This window comes from Leucopleurus acutus (genome assembly GCF_964270905.1).
Source record: "Leucopleurus acutus genome assembly, chromosome: 2".
Lineage (NCBI taxonomy): Eukaryota > Metazoa > Chordata > Mammalia > Artiodactyla > Delphinidae > Leucopleurus > Leucopleurus acutus.
Genome location: NC_139143.1, coordinates 127,789,556 through 127,813,404, shown reverse-complemented (window position 1 = coordinate 127,813,404; position 23,849 = coordinate 127,789,556). Strand labels below are relative to the sequence as shown.

The following is a 23,849-nucleotide window of genomic DNA, read 5'->3' as shown; positions in this document are numbered from 1 at the left end:
TCAATACATAAGGCAAATACTGACAACCATAAAAGGGGAAATCGACAGTAACACATTCATAGTAGGGGACTTTAACACCCCACTTTCACCAATGGACAGATCATCCAAAATGAAAATAAATAAGGAAACACAAGCTTTAAATGATACATTAAACGAGATGGAGTTAATTGATATTTATAGGACATTCCATCCAAAAACAACAGAATACACATTTTTCTCAAGTGCTCATGGAACATTCTCCAGGATAGATCATATCTTGGGTCACAAATCAAGCCTTGGTAAATTTAAGAAAATTGAAATTGTATCAAGTATCTTTTCTGACCACAATGCCATGAGACTAGATATCAATTACAGGAAAAGATCTGTAAAAAATACAAACACATGGAGGCTAAACAATACACTACTTAATAATGAAGATATCACTGAAGAAATCAAAGAGGAAATCAAAAAATACCTAGAAACAAATGACAATGGAGACACAACGACCCAAAACCTGTGGGATGCAGCAAAAGCAGTTCTAAGGGGGAAGTTTATAGCAATACAAGCCCACCTTAAGAAGCAGGAAGCATCTCGAATAAACAACCTAACCTTGCACCTCAAGCAATTAGAGAAAGAAGAACAAAAAATCCCCAAAGCTAGCAGAAGGAAAGAAATCATAAAAATCAGATCAGAAATAAATGAAAAAGAAATGAAGGAAACAATAGCAAAGATCAATAAAACTAAAAGCTGGTTCTTTGAGAAGATAAACAAAATAGATAAACCACTAGCCAGACTCATCAAGAAAAAAAGGGAGAAGACCCAAATCAATAGAATTAGAAATGAAAAAGGAGAGGTAACAACTGACACTGCAGAAATAAAAGAGATCATGAGAGATTACTACAAGCAACTCTATGCCAATAAAATGGACAATCTGGAAGAAATGGACAAATTCTTAGAAAGGCACAACCTGCCAAGACTGAATCAGGAAGAAATAGAAAATATGAACAGACCAATCACAAGCACTGAAATTGAAACTGTGATTAAAAATCTTCCAACAAAGAAAAGCCCAGGACCAGATGGCTTCACAGGCGAATTCTATCAAACATTTAGAGAAGAGCTAACACCTATCCTTCTCAAACTCTTCCAAAATATAGCAGAGGGAGGAACACTCCCAAACTCCTTCTACGAGGCCACCATCACCTTGATACCAAAACCAGACAAGGATGTCACAAAGAAAGAAAACTACAGGCCAATATCACTGATGAACATAGATGCAAAAATCCTCAACAAAATACTAGCAAACAGAATCCAACAGCACATTAAAAAGATCATACACCATGATCAAGTGGGGTTTATTCCAGGAATGCAAGGATTCTTCAATATATGCAAATCTATCAATGTGATAAACCATATTAACAAACTGAAGGAGAAAAACCATATGATCATCTCAATAGATGCAGAGAAAGCTTTTGACAAAATTCAACACCCATTTATGATAAAAACCCTGCAGAAAGTAGGCATAGAGGGAACTTTCCTCAACATAATAAAGGCCATATATGACAAGCCCACAGCAAACATCATCCTCAATGGTGAAAAACTGAAAGCATTTCCACTAAGATCAGGAACAAGACAAGGTTGCCCACTCTCACCACTCTTATTCAACATAGTTTTGGAAGTTTTAGCCACAGCAATCAGAGAAGAAAAGGAAATAAAAGGAATCCAAATCGGAAAAGAAGAAGTAAAGCTGTCACTGTTTGCAGATGACATGATCCTATACATAGAGACCCCTAAAGATGCTACCAGAAAACTACTAGAGCTAATCAATGAATTTGGTAAAGTGGCAGGATACAAAATTAATGCACAGAAATCTCTGGCATTCCTATATACTAATGATGAAAAATCTGAAAGTGAAATCAAGAAAACACTCCCATTTACCATTGCAACAAAAAGAATAAAATATCTAGGAATAAACCTACCTAAGGAGACAAAAGATCTGTATGCAGAAAATTATAAGACACTGATGAAAGAAATTAAAGATGATACAAATAGATGGAGAGATATACCATGTTCTTGGATCGGAAGAATCAACATTGTGAAAATGACTCTACTACTGAAAGCAATCTATAGATTCAATGCAATCCCTATCAAACTACCACTGGCATTTTTCACAGAACTAGAACAAAAAATTTTGCAATTTGTATGGAAACACAAAAGACCCCGAATAGCCAAAGCAATCTTGAGAACGAAAGAAGGAACTGGAGGAATCAGGCTCCCAGACTTCAGACTATACTACAAAGCTACAGTTATCAAGACAGTATGGTACTGGCACAAAAACAGAAAGATAGATCAATGGAACAGGATAGAAAGCCCAGAGATAAACCCACGCACATATGGTCACCTTATCTTTGACAAAGGAGGCAGAAATGTACAGTGGAGAAAGGACAGCCTATTCAATAAGTGGTGCTGGGAAAACTGGACAGCTACATGTAAAAGTATGAAATTAGATCACTCCCTAACACCGTACACAAAAATAAGCTCAAAATGGATTAAAGACCTAAATGTAAGGCCAGAAACTATCAAACTCTTAGAGGAAAACATAGGCAGAACACTCTATGACATAAATCACAGCAAGGTCCTTTTTGACCCACCTCCTAGAGAAATGGAAATAAAAACAAGAGTAAACAAATGGGACCTAATGAAACTTAAAAGCTTTTGCGCAGCAAAGGAAACCATAAAGAAGACCAAAAGACAACCCTCAGAATGGGAGAAAATATTTGCAAATGAAGCAACTGACAAAGGATTGATCTCCAAAATTTATAAGCAGCTCATGCAGCTTAATAACAAAAAAACAAACAACCCAATCCAAAAATGGGCAGAAGACCTAAATAGACATTTCTCCAAAGAAGATATACAGAGTGCCAACAAACACATGAAAGAATGCTCAACATCACTAATCATGAGAGAAATGCAAATCAAAACTACAATGAGATATCATCTCACACCAGTCAGAATGGCCATCATCAAAAAATCTAGAAACAATAAATGCTGGAGAGGGTGTGGAGAAAAGGGAACCCTCTTACACTGTTGGTGGGAATGTAAATTGATACAGCCACTGTGGAGAACAGTATGGAGGTTCCTTAAAAAGCTACAAATAGAACTACCATATGACCCAGCAATCCCACTACTGGGCATATACCCTGAGAAAACCATAATTCAAAAAGAGTCATGTACCAAAATGTTCATTGCAGCTCTATTTACAATAGCCCAGAGATGGAAACAACCTAAGTGTCCATCATCGGATGAATGGATAAAGAAGATGTGGCACATATATACAATGGAATATTACTCAGCCATAAAAAGAGACAAAATTGAGCTATTTGTAATGAGGTGGATAGACCTAGAGTCTGTCATACAGAGTGAAGTAAGTCAGAAAGAGAGAGACAAATACCGTATGCTAACACATATATATGGAATTTAAGAAAAAAAATGTCATGAAAAACCTAGGGGTGAAACAGGAATAAAGACACAGACTTACTAGAGAATGGACTTGAGGCTATGGGGAGGGGGAAGGGTAAACGGTGACAAAGCGATAAAGAGGCATGGACATATATACACTACCAAACGTAAGGTAGATAGCTAGTGGGAAGCAGCCGCATAGCACAGGGAGATCAGCTCGGTGCTTTGTGACCGCCTGGAGGGGTGGGATAGGGAGGGTGGGAGGGAGGGAGACGCAAGCGGGAAGAGATATGGGAATATATGTATATATATAACTGATTCATTTTGTTGTGAAGCTGAAACTAACATACCATTGTAAAGCAATTATACTCCAATAAAGATGTTAAAAAAAACAAAACAAAACAAAAAAAAAAACTAAAGCTCATTGTCTAAAAACTGATCATGGAGTCTACCTGCTAAAATTGTTCCACGTTGTATCTTGGCTTTAAAGAACTGATGGAGCTAGCTAACTGAACTGGCCTACATTCAAAAGGCTTGATCTACTGGCATAAAATAATAAAAATGCCAGCTAGTTAATACCACTATTAGGACCAACGATTTAAAAGCTGCACTGTCAGCAGTGAAGAATGTAATTTCAGAATTATAATGAAAACTCTCCTATCATAAACTCATAAAAATGATATCTATGGATATGGTGGTGTGGGAAATTTAGACAGTATTCCAAAAATAATATTTGAGCCCCAGTTATGTACAGAAGCATATTGAGAGCTGACAAATTATCTTTGGCCACAGCTTACTAAAAAGGCACAGAACCCCCCCAAAAGGTATAATTTTAAAGTTTGAAGGTATCATAAAAATGATCTAATTTAGCCTCGTTTATATAAAAAAGCATTCCTGTACAGTATTCTAAATCGTTTATAATTCAGAAAGCAGAATCTGCTTCCATCTTTTTCTTTTCCTCACAATTTATCTGTTAAAGAAACTGGAACCTTTATTACTCATTATTGCTTGAACTGGACTCAGTGACAATCAGGAAAGAGCTTCATTTTTCTCCTATCACTTCATTAAAAATTCTGTCAGGTCTCCCCTCCTCTATCATTGACAGCATCTCTTTCAGATTTCTTCGCAAAACAGTTTTGCCATCAGGTATTAAAACGTTCAGTCTCGTCTAAATCAAAGCATTAATCTTACATTCGATTTAGAGCTTTTCCCCTCCCGCCAGTTCCGGAATGACTGCTGGTGTGTGGGAAGAGGAGAAGCAATAGCAAGATATGGAGGAGGGCTCTGCTTTGTTCTTTAATGCTCCTTTCTTCCCTCCCCACCCCCATATTTGCCCTTCGCATTTCTGGATCCTGGGAAATGGCAGGTATCAAAAAACGGAAGTCTTGGTCTTCCCTGGTGGCGCAGTGGTTGACAGTCCGCCTGCCGATACAGGGGACGAGGGTTCGTGCCCCGGTCCGGGAAGATCCCACATGCCGCGGAGCGGCTGGGCCCGTGAGCCATGGCCGCTGAGCCTGCGCGTCCGGAGCCTGTGCTCCGCAACGGGAGGGGCCACAACAGTGAGAGGCCCGCGTACCGCAAAGAAAAAAAAAAAAAAAAGGAAGTCTTCTTTATAATTCTCATTTGACTATTAAATGCACTCTGCATGGTGAGCTTCCAAATATTGGACCTCACAAGACGTATCTGTGGATCTGGGGGAGCCCTTCAGCAAGGTCCTATGACCTACGTGTTTCCTGCAACAGACAGTAAACGCTTCAACTAACCAGGTGTAATCATCATTACTGGCTCTCAGGCTCTAGTAGGCAGCCCTTTTTCATAGGGTCCACGTGGTTCCCAGGAATTACAATGGAAGTGCAGCTTCACAAACTGCTGACCCATTCCTCCTTGCCCTGCTGTCAAGGGCAGCTCCGCTTAGCTGCTTCTTTTTTGTCTTCCCCAGAGGAGCAGAGGAGACGGGCTCTTATCACACTTTGCTCCAAACTATGGGGGTCCACACATTAGGTTCTCTCAAGAAAATGCTCACACTCTGCTTCCCGAGAGGCCTGAGAAAAGCCTGCTAGATTCTGACATTTTGCAAAAGCAACTGGTCCGTGGCTGAGATGCAAATTCACCATTTCATAGACAACTCTAACTTTTATAAGCAGTACTTGTGGGCTCCCCAACAATTGAGTTAAGGGTGAGGGAAGCATCTCTCTTCCTTCCCTGTAAAAGAAGGCAAAGAAATGCCACATTGCTTTCTACCCCTATGAATTCCTTTCAAAGAATCTTAATCGAATCTCACCTCCCCTAAATAGACCAGAGGCAGAGGACAGTACTGGTGATCTGACCAACTTTCAGTAATTCCTGTGGGGCTGAGTCTAGCACCTCTCTTTGAAGTGTAGAAGTAATTGTCACCTAATGTCCTAAGCTTTGAGGTCTCAGATTTTAAGACAACAGGACATCTTCCATTCCATATGTTGTTACAGATGTAAGGTGACTTTTGAATAAAGCTCTTTTAATGAGAATTTGTCTTTCTGTATTGCCATCCAACTACCCCAAAGGAGAGATCCAAAATAAAGAGCCGAAGGCCCTCACCCTAATGGCTCTGTTCGTTTAGAATGAAACTGTTCTTTTATTGAGCTTCACCTGTGGTCCAGCCTAGGTGGAAAGCCTAGGTGGAAAGGGCATAAGCAAAGGTAATTAAAAGGGTTATGACAGCAAGAGCAGCAATATTATCCTAATTGCATTCTTCCTGGTCTAAATAAATCTATCTGCTTCAGTTGCCACGCTAGCAAACTAGTCCAGGTACCAGATTACACTAGAATATAAAACCCGTATCATAGTAAAATTGGTAAATGTATTCTGAATTAGGACACTATCAGTATATCTACTAATTAGAAAAGCTAGAGTCCTCATATTTAGAAGATGGATAATTCATTGACACTTTCTTTAAGCTTTAGGAAAATGAGATCCAACCACAGATACTATGTTAGCTTTGTTTTTTTTACAATTTCTAAGTAAATTTAATTATCAGTAAGGTAATTAATCCTACAATGTCACATAACTAGCTTCCATATTCTAATTCTATTCATAAATATACAGTTAAGTAATCATGAGAAAAGTTAACGTTCAGAGTCGAAAAACCTAGATCCACACTCTTGGCCCTAGGTCTTGCTGGCTGAGTAATTTTTGGCAAATCGCTTAATCTTACTCAGCCTTGGTTTCCTAATTTGTAGAACAGCAATGATAATAACATAGCAAAGTTGTATGCTTAGTAAAGGAACTGTAAATCACCTTGCAAATATTAGCTTTCTCTCTCTTTAAAAAAGCATTTTTTTCTGATAGATCCCATAAATAGAATTTAGCTGAACGATTAGGAGCACAGTCCTTGAAGTCAGATAGTCTCAGAAATCATTAAATGTCAATATGTATTTGCTGAGCAAATAATGAAATATTTGTTCAGCCTCTTCCTATGTCAGAACCCCCAGTCATGTATGTAAAATATACAAATACTTCAGTGCTTCTCAATCGCAGTACATATTAGAAACCCTGTACAGTAATTTCTGATTCAGTAGGTCTGAGACAAGACCTGAACAAATGCATTTAAGCTTCACAGGTGTTTGGAAACTACCCCAGGTCTGAGAACTATATACTAAGCTCCCTCTTAGGGCTGTTATTGGGATTAAATGAGATCATGTATAAAGGTACTGAGTACATGCTTAATTCATATAAGTATGTAGATTATATCCTGCTTGTTTAAAATATTATCATATATATTTATAAAAGTTAGTTTATAAGACACGTTTAAGAAATAATCAATGGGGAATTCCCTGGAGGGCCAGTGTTTAGGACTTGGCACTTTCACTACCAGGCCCCGGGTTCGATCCCTGGTCGGGGAACTAAGATTTCACAAGCCGCGTGGCGCAGCCAAATAAATAATAACAATAATAATAATCAGTGAATTGTTAAAGTGGTGGTTCTCAAACTTCAGCATGATTTTAATGAGGGGTGGAAAACTTGTAAAAACAGATTGCTGGGCCCTAGCCCCAGAATTTCTGATTCAGTAGGTCTGAGGCAGAGCCTAAGAATTTGCATTTCTAGCAAATTCCTAGGTGATGCTGATGATGCTGGTCCAAGGATAAAACTCCAGGAAACACTGCATTAGAAAAACATTAATCATATCTTAAAAATGATGTATATATAAAATAAAAAGAAACAATAGGCAGAAAATACAGTGTCAAAATTTTACAGTTTAGATGTCAGTGAGATTGATTTTGTTGGATGACTTGAAATATAGTCTCATATGGTTACTACTTTCTCAATGAAGCCTTAACTGACAACTTTCCCCTGGGGGGGGCGGGGGCGGGGGCAGGGGGGATGGGAAGGTATAGTCCTATTGCACCTTATATTGAGTTGAGATGTATCACTGCACTTAACAGTTTTGTATGGAAATGAACTGGTAAGGCATTACTTCCTCCCTTTAGTAGAAAGTAAGCTACACGAAGTTAGAGATCAAGACTTACTTATCTATGTACCCACAGAGCCTAGCACAGTGCTGGCAGACATTCAACAAAATGGTCAAAAACTCAGTTTGGAATAAATTTTATTTATTTTTTTTAACTCTCATTGTAATTCCATGGACTTTCATGGGAAAGTCTAGAGGTATATAGACAACCATCTCCTTTTCACCTCTCCTTCATCAGAGCAGTGGTTCTCAAAAAGGGGGAGGAAGTACCTCCAGATGACATTTGGCTATGTTAGGAGACATTTTTGTCTATCGCAACTGGAGAAAATCCTACTATCCTTTAGTGGGTAGGGTTCAGGATGCTGCTAAACGTCCTACAGTGCTCAGGACAACCTCCATAACAAAGAATTATCCAGCCCAAAATGTCAAAAGTGACTACACTGAGAAACTCAGCATTAGAGAAATCCAAGTGAGCTGATTAAGCAGGGGTCCTAAATTCTCCCACCACCCTCCTAAACAAAAGTTTGGCCTTAAACCAAAGAAAGAGTATCAATAGCAACAATCTACAAGGAGATAACTGTTTTACAGACAGCATTTTGCAACCTAGGGCTCAAGGTCACTCAGCTAGTTAGTGAGATTAGAAATAACATAACAGTCTCACTCTGAACCACTCTTGAAGACCTTCTTGACTCTGGGCCAGCCAATCCATTATCTAATCTGAACCTCACCAGTAGCTATTCACCACTGATTGCTCCTGATAGCTCACTTTCTGTGCCTACACAACATTGCCTGTGTCAGGATAACTCTCTCCTTCAGATATTGTTTTGATAATAATTTAACTTATTTTTATCATTTTCCTTCATTCAGTTATGTGGCTCAGCTCTTCTTTTTCAGACTAGGCCTGTTTAAATATTAATTCTAATCTTGGTTAGAAACATTTTGCAAAATAACCTGATGGGAAGATAATAAAGCAGCATCCTTAACAGTTGGGAGCAAGAAAAATAAACAGCTGTGACCTTCCCCTTCTTTTCAAACGAGGCCTGAATGTCATTCCAAAGACTCTGCTCCTGGAACAACCATCTGCAATCAGCACAAACTCCGTGTTTTTACTGCCTCGGGCACTCCCAGATTTCCCTGTCCGTACCCACTCTCTTTTCTGCTACCTTGCTACTGAATGCATGTTGACCAATATAGCAGAATAATTGATTTCAGGCACGCCAACGTGGGAAACAGAAGGTAAACCTGGTCAGCTGTAGATACAAATGCGGCAGAGAAAAAGAAGTGTGAGAAAACAGAGGCTGACCTGGAGGCAAGCTTGAGGCTGAGGGTAATTTACTGGGTAGAGCACCTTTGCTGTAAGAAAAACCTAGCTTTCACTATGCTTCTAACTTTCTGTAGTTCTCAATTCCAGAAAAGGGAAAGTAGGAGAAAGAAGGAAGGGAGGGAGGGAAGGAAGGAGAGTGTGAAGAAGGAAAAGGGAAAGGGGAATGAAATGAGCATTTATTCAGTAACTACTACACAAACATGATGCTATATACTTTGCCATTTGTTATGTTATTTAATCCTCGCAGTGGTCCTGTAAGGTACTTACTTATAAGGTAAGATATTGTCTCTGTTTTTCAGATAAGGAAAGTGAAGTTCAAAAAGGTTAAGTAACCTGCCCAAGATCACAGAGCTGGGATTTGAACACATATTTCTGGCCTCAAAGTCCAGAAGAAAAGAAAGGGGGTAGGTTCTGGGAAGATATTGTTAAAAATGTTAAGAATATTCATGTTGCGAACATGTGACCAGGCATGATAGGAAACTGAATTGAGATATGAGGTTGTACTTTCTACAGTAGGATATCCAATCCCTATACCTACTCCATAATGCTTCCTTTTTATAAAATATTTATTCATTAACTTCCTCAACAAATAATTGTGGAGCACTAAGTGCGAGCAAGGCATTGTGCTAATCGCCATCAAAGGTACACCTGTGAACAACGCATGATAGTTACTGTCTAGTGGGGAAGAAAGACAAATATACGTGCAATTAAAATATAGCCTGATAAATGCTATAACAAGTGAAACCCCAAGGAGGTATAAGAACATGTAAGTACTGACAAGGAGGACTGTCAGACACAGTTTCAAGTTGAGACTCAAGGCATAAGTAAGAAAAATTAAAGCACTTTCTTCTATTAACACTAAGTTTGAAGGAACTGCACATGTGTGCACACACATACACCACTCACACTCAAAACAATACTCTAATTCCAGGTCATAAATGGAAGACCTCTGTTGCTCCATCTGCCATGCCATCCATAGACAATAGAGCCAATTTCAGAGCATGTGTTGAAAAGCAACATCGGACTAAAAGCCAGATCCGAATTTCAATCCAAGCTTGCCCAATTTCTGGCTGTGTAACTGTGGAAAAGTAATTTAACCTCTCTGAGCCTAAGTTTACTCATCTGCAAAAGGAATTAAGCTAAACCATTTCTAAAGTCTCTCCCACTTCTAACATATATAACATAGAGATTTAACTCATAGTTTTAACTCTAATGACTTCTAACTACATATCACAGCTTGCTAATCAGAAATTGGTTGGAAACTATTCAATATCTCAGCATTTTAGACTTTTATAAGGATGACTATTTCAAGTTACATTATTTTTTTTAAACTGAACCCCAGTTGCACAAATTTCACAATCAATGCGAAAGGTAAGAAAAACTGACATCATAGATGGAAATATATCAGCTTTTGAGAAATTGAAATAAAATAAAGTTCCAAAAGGGGAAAAAAACAACATGTTTAAATACGGCATTAGAGTCTTCTAAACCATATCCAAATGTCATTAGTGTCTCCAAACGAAAAGAAATGTTAAAAGAGAGAATTTTTCTCATCTTGTAGCATAATACCTGACTGCCCAGGGTAGAAAAATAATAGGACTAAAGGTTAGAAAAGCTGAACTTCAGTCTTAATAGTGTTTCATTCATAGGTCAATCTTTTAAAAGTGTCCATAGGTCAAATGTAAAATGACATTCAAAATTATAATGAAATGGGAGTTCCCTGGTGGTCTAGTGGTTAGGATCCGGCACTTTCACTGCCCTGGTCTGGGTTCAATCCCTGGTGGGGGAACTGAGATCCCGCAAGTTGCTCAGCACAGCCAAAATACTATAATGAAATGATCAAGTGATATGTAAACTGACAGTAAGCAACAAAGACTCTATGCTTCCTCATCTTTAGAAATGAGAAAAATTACATCTGCAAACCTTCCCTACCTCTTGAAGATTACTGAGTTAACAATTATAAAGGTTTTATACCTTGGAAGAAAGTTGTAATGCAACAGAAACAGGTAGAGGGACTGTGGTACCTTTTTCTTTTAAATCATTTTAGTAAAAAAGATGATTAAACTCACAATTTTAATAATAACCTAACAAGTTGGTTTTCCAAGGTATAATATTTGGCCCCAAATTTCAGTGAAACATATAAAGTGAACACAAATATATAAATTCATTTGCTAGTCCTTACAATTATATTTGATATTAAATATCAGCAGTTTTTAATAAAATCATCTTTAATAAATTACTTTTTGTTAAACAAGACTCACCCAAAATCAGAAAATACTTATAACAAAGGAAGGAAGGGAGGGAGGAAGGAGGAAAAAAAAGGAAGAAGGGAGGGAGGAAAGAGAAAATATCTTTCCAGGTATATAATTCTAGAGTAATGAGATTTAAAGATTCTGAATGTAGAAAAGTCATTTATTAGGAACTAACTAAAGACTATTTCTAGGTGAGAGTGATGTATCCTCTGGAAAAGACCCTGCCTAAGGGCAGCCTTTCAAACTTTATTCACCACCCATCCCATTGTCTATATTTTTCAATCACAATTTTCCTGTCCAAGCATACCAGATGTCAATATTTCAAAAGCATCTCAAAGGCTCTGACCCATAAGTTACTTATTCCCTGTGGATCATGGAACCAACTTTTTTCTATAATAAAATACATTCAATGAGTTGAGCCTTTCCCTACTTGAAATTTTGAAGTAAGACAAACAGTAATAGTCAATTCCTGATTATGCAGAAATATATTCATGTTATAGATTACTAAGATATGGTCTGGGAATTCTTCCTACTACAGGAAGAAGCAATACCTGCTCTAAGCTGTATCTATGGGTTTCAGTTCAGGGGGGCACACCAGTACTCTCTTCTACTCATGTGCATAATTTTAGAAGAACTGCATCTTAAATTTCACCCATATATTCATTTGACAAATTATTATTGAACACTTACTAAGTGATAGGCACCAAGAGAAAGATTTAGTAGTCTCTACTTTCAAGATGTTTACAGCTTAATTTCATATTCATGTGAAAAACTATAGACCTTAGGATTTCCAGTTAAAGGAAGATAATTTAGTATCACTTCGGTACCTTTTTTCTTAGAACTCGAGCAACTATTACATATCTGACCCGAGATTTAACTTTATAGATAACTTTCTGAGAGTTTATAATTTTATTACAAGACAGTGCTATTATGAGTTACAGCTAACCTCAAATCTTCTAATATCCAATCAGTACAAGTCCCTGGATGTACTAGTAACAAATTTACTTTCTCTTTCATGGGCCACACTTAACTTTTAGACTCAGATGCTACTGAGGCTCTTTAACATAAAGAGAGAGTTCAACACAGTAAACATATACACACAAATGCTCATTAGACCATTATATTTGCAAAGAAAACCTAGAAAATTCAGTCAATTATGCTAGTTATATTAAAGCAATGCAATTAAATATTATCAAACATTAAAATTATAGAGAATGAATAAAAATATAGAGAAATATATATGCTTGATTCATTCAATAATATATTCATTTATATAGACATTTTGGATTAAAGGATAAATATCACACAATCAGGACCCTTAAGGCGCTCATAGCCTAGTGGTAGGTATCTATGAAGAGACCTACAGGACAGGACAACAAATAGGCACGTGGCAAACCCCTCCTTGCCTCAATCCCATAAAACCCAGGTCCAACTCCAGACACATGACAACCTACACAGAGCCAGGTTTGATCCAGGAAAATTAATCCAGGATGCAGAAAGATTGGAAGCAGTCCTAGGAAAAAACAGAAAGTTTCTAGCAGACTGGCTTGGGCATAGGGCACTGTTCTCTCAGGCAAGAAGCATAGACTGGCTGTCCTAAAGCTGAACTATAATTCACCAGAACAGTGGGAGGCGGAGTAAACTACAGTGATACTTTGACCCTGGGATGTTAAGCCACTGACTGATTTCCTGTCAGGCTTTTCGCTCCTTTTGCTTCAGGGCAATGGTAGGACTAAAGACCCACAGGAGGACTGAGAAACGAGATGGACAAGTAAACTCAACATTTTAAATCAATATAGGGGCACTAATAGATGTATGTTGAAGATGTAACGGGAGCATCAAAGAGGAAGAGCTTAACTGTGCTCGTAGGGAGTGTCAGAGGGGAAGATGGTGATGAAAGTTCGAAAAAGAAAGTAGGGACATTTGTGCTGAGGTTTGAAGGATAAAAAGGAATTTTCAGCACTACACACACACATACACACAGCATCACAAAGGCAGAGGAGCATAAAAGAATGTGTGTGGTCCCTAGTATCAGAATGGTAGGGTCATTAAGTTTAGGATGGATGTGAGAAGGGGTGAGAGATAAAGCAGGAAGGGTAACCATGGGTCAGATCCTAGAGAGTCTGGTACACCTTGCTATGGAATTTTGATTTTTATCCTGGGTAGAGTTAATGGAGAGCCATTACTTTATTTTAGGATTGTGAAATGATCAGATTTGCCTGTCGGGAGTATCATATTTGCAACAGTGTGAAAAATAAATTAGAGGTGATTTAGGCCTAACGCAAAGAGACCCTTTAGTGTATAGGTGGTTCTAATCCATGCTAGACATGATGAGCGCTGAATTATATCTGTGGCAGTGGAGGTAAAGATTAGGATCAATATTAATGACCGACTTATTCAGGGTTGAGCAGAGGCCTGTAAAAGAGAGTCAAGGATAACTCCAGGTTCTCCGCTTGTGCAACAGGTGGATAAAGGTGACGTTAAATAAAATCTCAACTATGGAAAATTACATATGAGCAAAAAGTAGTGGTAACCTGCAAATGAGAAGTTGGGTTAGGAAAATAGGATCCTTCGTTTCAATGTTCTATTGTATGTTAAAAAAAAAGAACGATTGGGGCTACATCTAGGTTTACATGCACGCTCTGCAAATTACTAGTTTATAACTTTGAGTAGATCATTTAATTTCTATAAATTTAGTCTTAGACTATATTAATTTGTTTACAATTTATCTTGTTTCAAAGAAGATTTAAAGTAGTTTATAAAACTACATACAATTCAACAAAACAAAGTGTATAAAGAGAGACAATGAGAGGAAAGAAGAATAAGGCTATGAAAAACAAAATTAATCCACAGATGCATAATTTATGATCCCATAGTCTTATGCAAGAAGTGGGCTCATTCCAATTTTGAGCTTCCTAACTGTCTACCCATATGGGAAACTCAGTGAGTTTCATGACTTACTCTGTCTATTGTTAGCTAGTGACATTTCAGAGAAACATCTTCATCAGGTACTCATAATGCAGATACGTCATAAAATAGTGATCAGCATGAGAAATAACATCCTTGAACTTAATATGATGTCAAGTTTCTCAATGCCAGTCAGCGTTAGACAGCCAAACACAAATCAGCAAAAGCACTTCTACGTAGCCAAAATAACGACCTAGATAAAGAGCTATCTCAAGATAGCTTTTTCTTGATTACAAGAAAAATTTTAGCATATCTAAAGGAATGAAAAGACTACGTGTTTATTCAGGAAATCCCTCATAAAGAGCACCCCACCTAAAGTTACTCAAGGACACAATCTAACCTCCTTCCCACCCCAATGGTCTTCTTGATGATTCCTGAGCCACGGGTTTGCCAGCAGCAGTTCTCAAGGTTCTTCAGCCTCAATACAGACAAAAAACCCAGTTTTCAGAAATACAAGATGCAGCATAAAACAACACTAAATAGGACCAACTGAATGAAAGGAAGTCTAGATTCATGAATGTTCTAAATATTCAAAAGATATTCCAGTCCTTTAATACAATATAAGCAATGAGCTAAAAAATATTACCATTAGAATTCCTCAAAGGCTTGTTTTAGTTAGTTATTTTTAATTAATATACTTTTCTACCATTTAATGCTGCCAAAAACTTGAAAATGGTTTGTTTACCAAATAGTTTAAATAAGTTACATGCCTCTCTTGACCCATATAAACTTACGTATAATCTATTAATTTGCTTATTCTTCATCATACTTAAGGCACTGATTCAGAATCAGGCAGTGAGAATTTACAGAGGTTAAAACATAATCAATCTTGACCTTAGAATTAGGCATGTGAAGCCTGTCTTTTTGTCTTTGTGTTGTTTCTATAGATGACTAAATAAAGTTTATGTGTGATAAGTGTGATAATTATTCAATGCAGAATTACCATAAAGTTTTACAAAGTATACCTTTTAATGTAAGACTTTCTTAATGGTTAACAAGAATAAGGGAAGGGATGGATTCCAATTCTATTCTTTATAACTTCAAGTCTGTCCTACCTCACATAGCTAAGATATCCCTGGACACATTTATTTATGACCAAAGATTCTTTTAAACAACATAATGGTTCTTGTTTAGTCACAGATATTCTTTCACTACAGTAAAGATGTTAGATCAGCAGAATCAATGTCACTGCCATGGGAAGAGAATGTGATGACATTTTTGTGCAGCCAAACAAAATAAGTGTGAATAAGAGGATGAGAACAGTGGCTAAAAAGAAAAAAAGAGCTTAACTCAAAGTGAAAGATACTGTTAATACCAGAATTTGTGAAGTATGAATGTCTATTAAGTAGTTTTTGCTGTTTTTGCTCATTCTATAACTCGATATTTTTTAACTAATACTTACAAAATGTATATAATCATAGGCTAATTTGAAAATGACTTTTGAAGTTTTTTGTAGGGCAAACCTAGAGTGACAATACATTTTTTATAAAATTTTAATGTCAATTTAAAAATCTTATTTTTGTCTCTGGATTTGGACAGTGAAACACAATCCAGTGAACTACAAAATGTACATAAAAAACCTGTCCTTCAAGTTTTTTAAATACATAAATTTTGAATTGCTTTTTATAAAACTGGATTTAAAATTTTTCACCCTACAGGAAAATTGTCACTTAACAAGTACTTAGGACCATTCCTGACTTTGTTCGGAGTCTTGTCAAGTAACACACACCTTGACAGTAGAGCTATTAAGAGTGCAGCTCTCCTCTGAAGTCCTAATGGCCAAGAGAAGCCACAGAAAAGATGGCTGGGAGGCCACCCATCCTTTCTCATTAAAGAGCCAGAGCGTAACAAATCATCCTATTCTTGATCTTTTCTTTCACAAAATTGTCAGACAGATGCAGAATAGGAATCAGCAAAGTGACATTGTGGTTCGCCAATTGAACTAGGGATTTTTTACCATGACTTTAATGTGCCTCTAATGTCATGTTGCCCTCATGGGAAACAACCCAAGTTTATAAACACAGGAACATACGATGAGAACCAACAGAAGGGAGGAGAAGGGAGTGGGGAGAGAAAGCAAAGGCAAACAAAGGAACTGTCTTTATTTTGAACCCCAATTATTTGTTAGAAAGCTGTGCCTCGTCTAGACGTAGAACAATGGGATAGATAAAGCAGCCTCTTTGGGGTTCCTTTTTCAGAAGTAGCTTCCTAGCTTCTCTCTGGAAGAATAAAAAAAAGATGGGGCTAGCCCAGAATTTCTCAACCTTGGCACTACTGACAATTTGAACCAGATAATTCTTTGTTGTGTGGGCCATCCTGAACACTATAGAATGTTTAGCAGCACCCTCTAGAAACCAATAGCATCACCCCAGTAATGACAATCAAAAATGTCTTCAGACACGGCAAAATTGCCTCTGGTCAAGAACCACTAGGCCAGCCCCTACACAAAATATTTTAAACTTTTCTTTAGTCCCTTCCGAGCTTTCTAGCTGACAGAATGGACTGCTATAGTCAGCAACATGATGACTGGCAAAATTTCCTCTCGTGGGAACTTTCTCCTATTGTGGTATATTTTATTAAATATTTTGTCAGGAAATCCATTAAAGAGAATATATTTAGAGAAATAAAATAAAGACAAAAAAGAAACATCCTTATAACTAAGTGACTTAAAATCATTGTACACTAATTCCTCCTTACCTCCCCAGGAAACTGTTCTAGAAAGCAGCCAAAATCTAAAATAGTGAAAGAGAGGTTAAAGACCACCTCACGAAGCAAATGGTGACCAAAAACAAGGAACGAAAACTGCCTTTATTTTTCCCATCTTAAAAAAAATTTTTTTTTCAATGACTACGCCTGCTCGCAGCCACAGCACCATCACTTTGCTCCCTTTGGAAAAAAAACCCTCAAAAGAGTTGACTCTGCTGTCTCTAATTCTCCTCCTCCCATTCTCTCTTTAACCTATTCCAACTGCCCTTGTCAAGGTCTTCAGCAACCTGAAGGCTTAGCTGGGTTAGAGGGTCTGTTTCTAAGGTAGATCACACACAAGGCTGGCAAGCTGAAGCTGGCTCTTAGCGGGAGGCCTCAGTTCCTTCCCACATGGGCCTCTCCACAGGAATGCTTGAGTGTTTTCCCAAAAGTAAGCAATATAAGAGAGCACCAGATATACAAGAGCAAGGCAGAAGCCACAATGCCTTTACGTACAACATAGCCTTCCACCATACTCTACAGGTCACACAGGTCAGCCCCAGTTCAGTGTGGGAGGGGAGTACATAAGGGTGTGAACACCAGTAGGCAAAGAACATTGAAGCCAACTTAAAGGCAGGCTACCACAGCAGTCAAATGGCTTACCATGTGAATGGCAAAATAATTTGAATCTACCTCAGAGGTGACCCAGATGCATCTTTTCCCACTTACACCACTTCAAAACATGAGAACATTTGTTCACCTTGTCTTGCCTCCCCATCTCTAGAAAGTCCTAAAACCTCTGTACAATATCATCTTAGCATCTGTGAGCAGCTAGCCTACTTTTTGTTAGCAATGTATTTCTAATTTTAAAAGTGGATCACAAACAATAAAGTTGTGACACTTCTGAGGAAAGTATATCATCCTCTTGATTCAGCAGGAAGAAAAGTTTATCTACCTTTCCACAGTAGACTTGACAGACCTTGAGGAAAGTGAACAGATATTAAAATGCTGAATGTAGGCAAAGGGGAGACAGTCATGGGGCTTGGTTATGCCTTTATCCACAGTACATAATTTATTCTTAGACCAAGAAAGTACCTAATGTCTTTGTGTCTCAGTTTCCTTATATGTAAAATGCAGATATGATCACGCTCACATGTATAGTGAAATCTGAATATAAATTGGGAACTGAGCTCTAGTTTAAATATATATCAAGATATGTCTATATATGTGTCTCTCTCTACATATATGTCTATATATATAGACATATCTTGACTTATATATAATATATATTTACAAATAATAAACTTGACCAAATTCCTTAGATATAGACTATTCATATTTCGCAGCATCACTCACCTCTTCCTATAGCATTGCTCCACAAACTCTATAAACATTGAGCCTTCCTTCTAACATACTATGACTCTCAGTGCTATGAAAAAACTCTGATGTCATAAACACACTGTGTTACAGTATCACTAAGGACCAGATCCATTTTTAGTCACATAATCCCTGAAGTACTACCATTCTTGCTAGCCTCAACAGAGTCCCTTGGAGTACAAAGAAGGAGGGGGAGGGGACTACACAAAGTCCTGAAGCTACAAAAATTCTTAATATATTTTTTATTATTAATCGCTGGCAAAGAAGTAGACAGTTTGGAGGTGGGAGAGGCAGTGGAGGGCTTTAAAATTATTATTTACATCTCCCCTAAATATCATGGCACCTAGGCACAAATGCTTAGGGGGCAGAAAATCAGCCCACAGACCCCATTTCGCCCCCTGCCAACAACTCCACAGCAAGATAGAAACTCAAGAGTGTAATTTGCCTGCTAACTAGATGTCAAGCAGCTACCTCCGACAAATGGCAGTTTTTATCATTAAATTTTTTCATGCGTTTTCATCTGTGAGGTTTATAATCCATAAGAACAAGCTAATAATGAATGAGTAAAATCAAAGAGATCTTTTAAGAGCCTGTGTGCTTTTATTGTTATAAATGCTTCACAAGTAAAAATCAGTCAAAAGCATAAAGGTACACTGATTTGAACTTCCTTTGTGTTTGAATTAGTGTTTCTCTTAGAACACTCTCACATCAGGCTTCCGCTTCTCTTGGCAAAACCACGAATTGGCTAATGTTGTCTTACAGGCTTTCTCACATCCCCTTTCCCAGCATCACTCCTCTTTCATGGACCCCTTTCCGTTACCTAGGAGCCCCTCATGCTGCCTTCCACATTCCGCCTACTGCACAGTAATGTTCCAGACTCTTTATACTCCTCCCTTCTACCATTACAATATGTTTTTCCTAAGATTTGCTTGCTTTGAGAGGCTTGCTGGCAGGGGGAATGGGGAGGATGACTACCCTAATAATCTTTTCTAAAATGCTGAATTAGTCCTCATTCTCTTTAGAATTGTTTTCTTAAGCAGAGATTCCTAGAAATGCTATCAACATCCCAGCCCAAAATATTGCAGGCATTTTGGTGGATAAAATGAGGGAATGCTTCAATATAACTAGACCTTTTAGAAAAATGAAGTCCATTAGGTAGCTTTACTTGGCCTAGGGAGTTGACGTAGGAAAGCTGCTCTCCCTGAAATCATCCTCAAGGATAGGAATGTAACCCTAAACATCTAATGAGTATCCAATTGGCTTCTCACTGAACTTAAAATAAAATCTACACTCCTGTTTAGGGTCAGAAAAAACCCTGGCCTCTCCCTACCCGTCTCTACCTCACCCACTACACTCCAGCCTAACTGGCCATCCTTCTGTATTTGAACGTGCCAAGTTTCAACCTCATTCCTGCCTTAAGGCCTGCAGTGCTATCTTCCAGTACTTGGCATGCAAATTACTCTTCATCATTTGGTTCCCAACTAAAATGTCATCTCTTCAGACAACCTAAAGTAACCTCACACTTTCTAGCATATCATCCTGTTTTATTTTATTCATGACATTAATCACTGTGAAATTTTCTTATTTATGTATTTGTTTACCTCGCCTTTCCAGCTCCCTCTTTCAATGTCCCCTTCATTGTCTATCATGTTCATCACTGCATCCCTAATATTTTGCACAGAACCTAGTACATATTCAGTGGCCAATAAATATTGCTGAATGAATGCATGAATAGATGAATCCAAGCATAACTTAACCTTTAAACTTAAGTAATTGAGTGAGAAATCCTTGTTGGACTAATACTGGAAGTCGGGGGGGGGGGCGGGGGTGTTAATACCACTATAACCAATGTAACTAACTTGTGTTTCTATAACATTTATTGATAATGGACTACAGCATTTCTTTTCATTAAAACATTATAAATATTGGATTGATAAATATTCTATTTGCCTTTTTGAAAAGCTGTCCTTTAATGAGGTGTCACAAATGAAAGCTAGTATCCCTTGAGAAATACTGCCAACTCATCTTATTCTTCTGTCAATGTTAAGAAACTGCATTTCCCTTTGGCCAATTTCTAGCTGTTCTAGATATGTAGGATCTATTGTTAGGATTTCAGAAGCCAATGAGCAACTTGCCTGTCACGGGGTCTAACAAATGATCTCTCCCCGCATGCAATGTAGCTAAGCAGACAAACAACTCTCATAAAAGGATAACCAACACAGGCTGGAATGTTGCTAAACCTATAGTTTATTATAGAGCAAAGGTCACCCCAGCCCACCAAAGAAAAACAAAACAAACAAACAAAAAAACCCCGAACACTTAGCAATTTTGTTTTCTACCAGGCAGTCCCAGATTAGTCGGTTGTAACTTAGAAGCAGGCATCTGAGAGCAGTTCAGCAAGGCTGCAGTTGGATGCTTTTGTAGAGCTCTCCTCTTAAAAGGTAAAATTGAGACAAGTTAATCGCTTCCAACTTCCTGGGCTTGCTTTTGTTATCTATAAAATATCACAGTTAATTGTGCTTTGCTAAAGGGAAACTCCAAGGATTTTTTTAAAGGTATCTTTCCGTCTAAGAAATATTAAGTAATCTGGTTTAAAAAAGAAAGAAACTCAACATTAGTCGAGAGAGAAAAAAACATAAGTCATTAAGAACCAAAAAACATTACTTTTAAGTAAAACACGTAGTATGAGAAAACTTTATTTTTAAAGAACTACAGTAAAATTTCTCGAGACCCCATTTCCTAGGAAAGCTTGATTATTAATTCCTCCAGAAGAACTCTTAACACTTAAATGACAAAACTCTATTAATTGCTGTTCTTCAATTATTTCACTGTCAAGTTAAGTTTAAGAAAATACACACAATCCTGTCTTAGCTTACAAATCAAAAACTTCTTAGTGTTTTTTTGGGGGGTGGTGTGGTTAGTAATGAGATATGTTTCATCAAACTGTTATACTAGTTCACGTCTCATTAATTTGGTCTCGTTTGTATCTTTTGGCACTTCTACCAAGATTAATCTCAGGTTAAGAATGTCTCAGGTAGCATGTACTGTAAAACTGGAAAATTTTTTTCCACTCTTCACGGACGATTTACAATCTGCAAGGTTTGGGGTGGGTATGTAATGTATTTCTGCCAATGGACAGCCACATCAGCAGTGCTGAAAACCAATCCTCCTGTTTCATTCATGGTGCCATATGGTTCCATAAAAAAGGAGCGAACCAAAAGTGCAGCTAATGCACCCTGTCAATCTGGATTCACACTGATTCTTTGATATTATGATAAGGAAACTGTTGGTAGATGAATATATTCTCTCATTCTTTCTTTAGTCGTCTACCACTATAAACATGTACTAATTCATTGGGAGAGAAAAAATCAGGCTTAAGGCCTCTTCTATTTTACAGGAGATGTATTATTTTTAAGGAAATACACTGTAATAAAATTATTATACATATATTATAGTTTCTAGCAGAAAATCCCGGGTGATTCGTAGTAACATCTTCCAAAAGATTGAGGATCATGGTTTGAAACCCTTTTCAATAGGTGATCTGAGTACTCCGGGGCAATGAAAAAGCAAGCTGAAGCACCAAGATAAAGTTGTGTCCCCCTAGTGACCTCTAGAGTGGAGCTAAGCTCCCACAAGCAAGACTTCGGGAAAAAAGGAAGAAGCAAGCCAAAGCCTGGCGCGCTCTGTAAACCAAGACGATATTTTCAATAGTACACCCCCTCGGATCTCAGAGTATGGTCCTATTTTATATAACCTCAAGGCGCAATAAATCTCCGCCTCTCGGGCCATGAGGCCCATTGGGTCGAAATCCAACTTCAAACGCCGCTCATTCCTCCTCCCCACCAAGCTCAGGTCCAGTTCCCCGGCACAGCCTTTCTCACCGCGCATGGTGTCGAGGTGGCTTCCACCTCTCTGCAGTGCTGCAAACAGCCTCTCGGCCACTGCTGGCTCCCCAGCTGGAGAGCCGAAGCGCTAGGAAGCCGGCGAGCGTCGACCTCTGCGAGTCCGCGCTGCGACCGCCGGCGGCCGCTGCACCTGCTCCCCGCGCGCCGCGCTGCGCTACGCGAGTCCTGGGGACGGCCGCACCCCCCGCCACCCCCCGACGCCGCCCAGGAGGCTCCCTCCCGAGTCCAGCTCCCGACAACGCCGCGACGCCTAAGTCACCCCAGCAACAAGCTCTTCCTCGTTCTCCCTGCCAGCGCCTCTCCCGCCCCCCGCCCCGGAACTTTCCAACTTTAGAAGCCCTGGTTCCAAAGGAGCAACAGGGGCCCTGCTCAGCATGAGTCACTGCCCGCCTCGACAGGTCGGGAAGGGGGAAATAGCCTGCGGGGACCCAGCCCGTAGCGAGTCTCCTTGACCATTGGGGAAAAGGAGAGCCAGACAGCTCCTCTCTCCTCCTGAGGATGGAGGTTGGGAAAATGGATGCAGAACTTGTCACCCTGGGATGAAAGGACGGAGGGTGGAAGGAAGGAATAGCAGAGACCATGAAAAACTAACTCCCTCTCTACACACACACACACACACACGGCCAGATTCCGAAAACGTTAAGACCTTAGGAGCCGAGAGTCGCCTCTCTCCCCACTGCCCTGAGGGAGTAAGGTGCAACAGATACCCAAGCTTGTGGAATAGGAAAGCGGTGGGGTGAGAGAGTCTTCTGGTTTCCCCGGGTTACAGAAAGGGGACAAACTCCTATCGGAGTCTCCCCGGAGGCAAAGGGAGGTGCAGCAGTGTTGAGGTCTCCCCACCTCCCGGAGAAGGAAAACTCTTCCCCAGCAGGCAGCTTTTCACTTGGCCAAGCCTGAGTGTAAACAGGCCAGCCAGAGGAGCGGACCGCGGGTGGGAGGTGGGATGGGGCGAGGCGAGGATGGAGCAGAACTCACCCTTAATGCTGGGGGGCTTTCTCTTCTTGGCCATCTTCTGCCCCCTCCCCTCCCCCGGAGCCTTTCCTCCTGCTGCCGCCCAGCTCCGGGAGCCGGCGCCGTGGCTTCCAGGCGAGCTCTCGCCGCGGCTCTCAGATCAGCAAGCTCTTTGTTGCTGTGATGGCATCTGCGAGGCGGCGGCGGCGGCGGCGGCCCGGCTGCGCTCTGGGCTCGGCTCGGCTCGGCTGGGGCCGGCGCCGCCGCCCCTCTGCTCTCTGCCGCGCCGCGCCGCGCTGCGAGGCTCGCGCTCGCGCTGCTGCGGCCGCTGTGGCGGCGGCAGCGGCGGCTGTGGATGTTGCTGTGCTGCCCCTGCTGCTGGAGGGGGGCAGCGCTGGGCTCCCCGAGTGCCCGCCCAGCGCTGACCTCCCTCTTTCCTGCACCCTCCCTCCCCCACTCCCTACCCCGGGTGTCCCGTCTGAGCCGCCAGCTCCAATCCAACCAGTGAC

The 23,849-nt window shown here is 39.6% G+C and overlaps 1 protein-coding gene across 1 annotated transcript in view; it reads right to left on the bottom strand.

Moving 5' to 3' along the window:
- The window catches only part of SLC44A5 (solute carrier family 44 member 5), a gene marked incomplete at both ends in the record, with an annotated part of 394,265 nt that extends 370,867 nt beyond the window's left edge, over window positions 1–23,398 (bottom strand). The window contains one exon of the mRNA XM_082863282.1: window positions 23,365–23,398. Coding sequence (XP_082719408.1) covers window positions 23,365–23,398 — 34 coding nt within the window. The remainder of the gene's footprint in view (window positions 1–23,364) is intronic.
- Window positions 23,399–23,849: the final 451 nt, after the last annotated feature.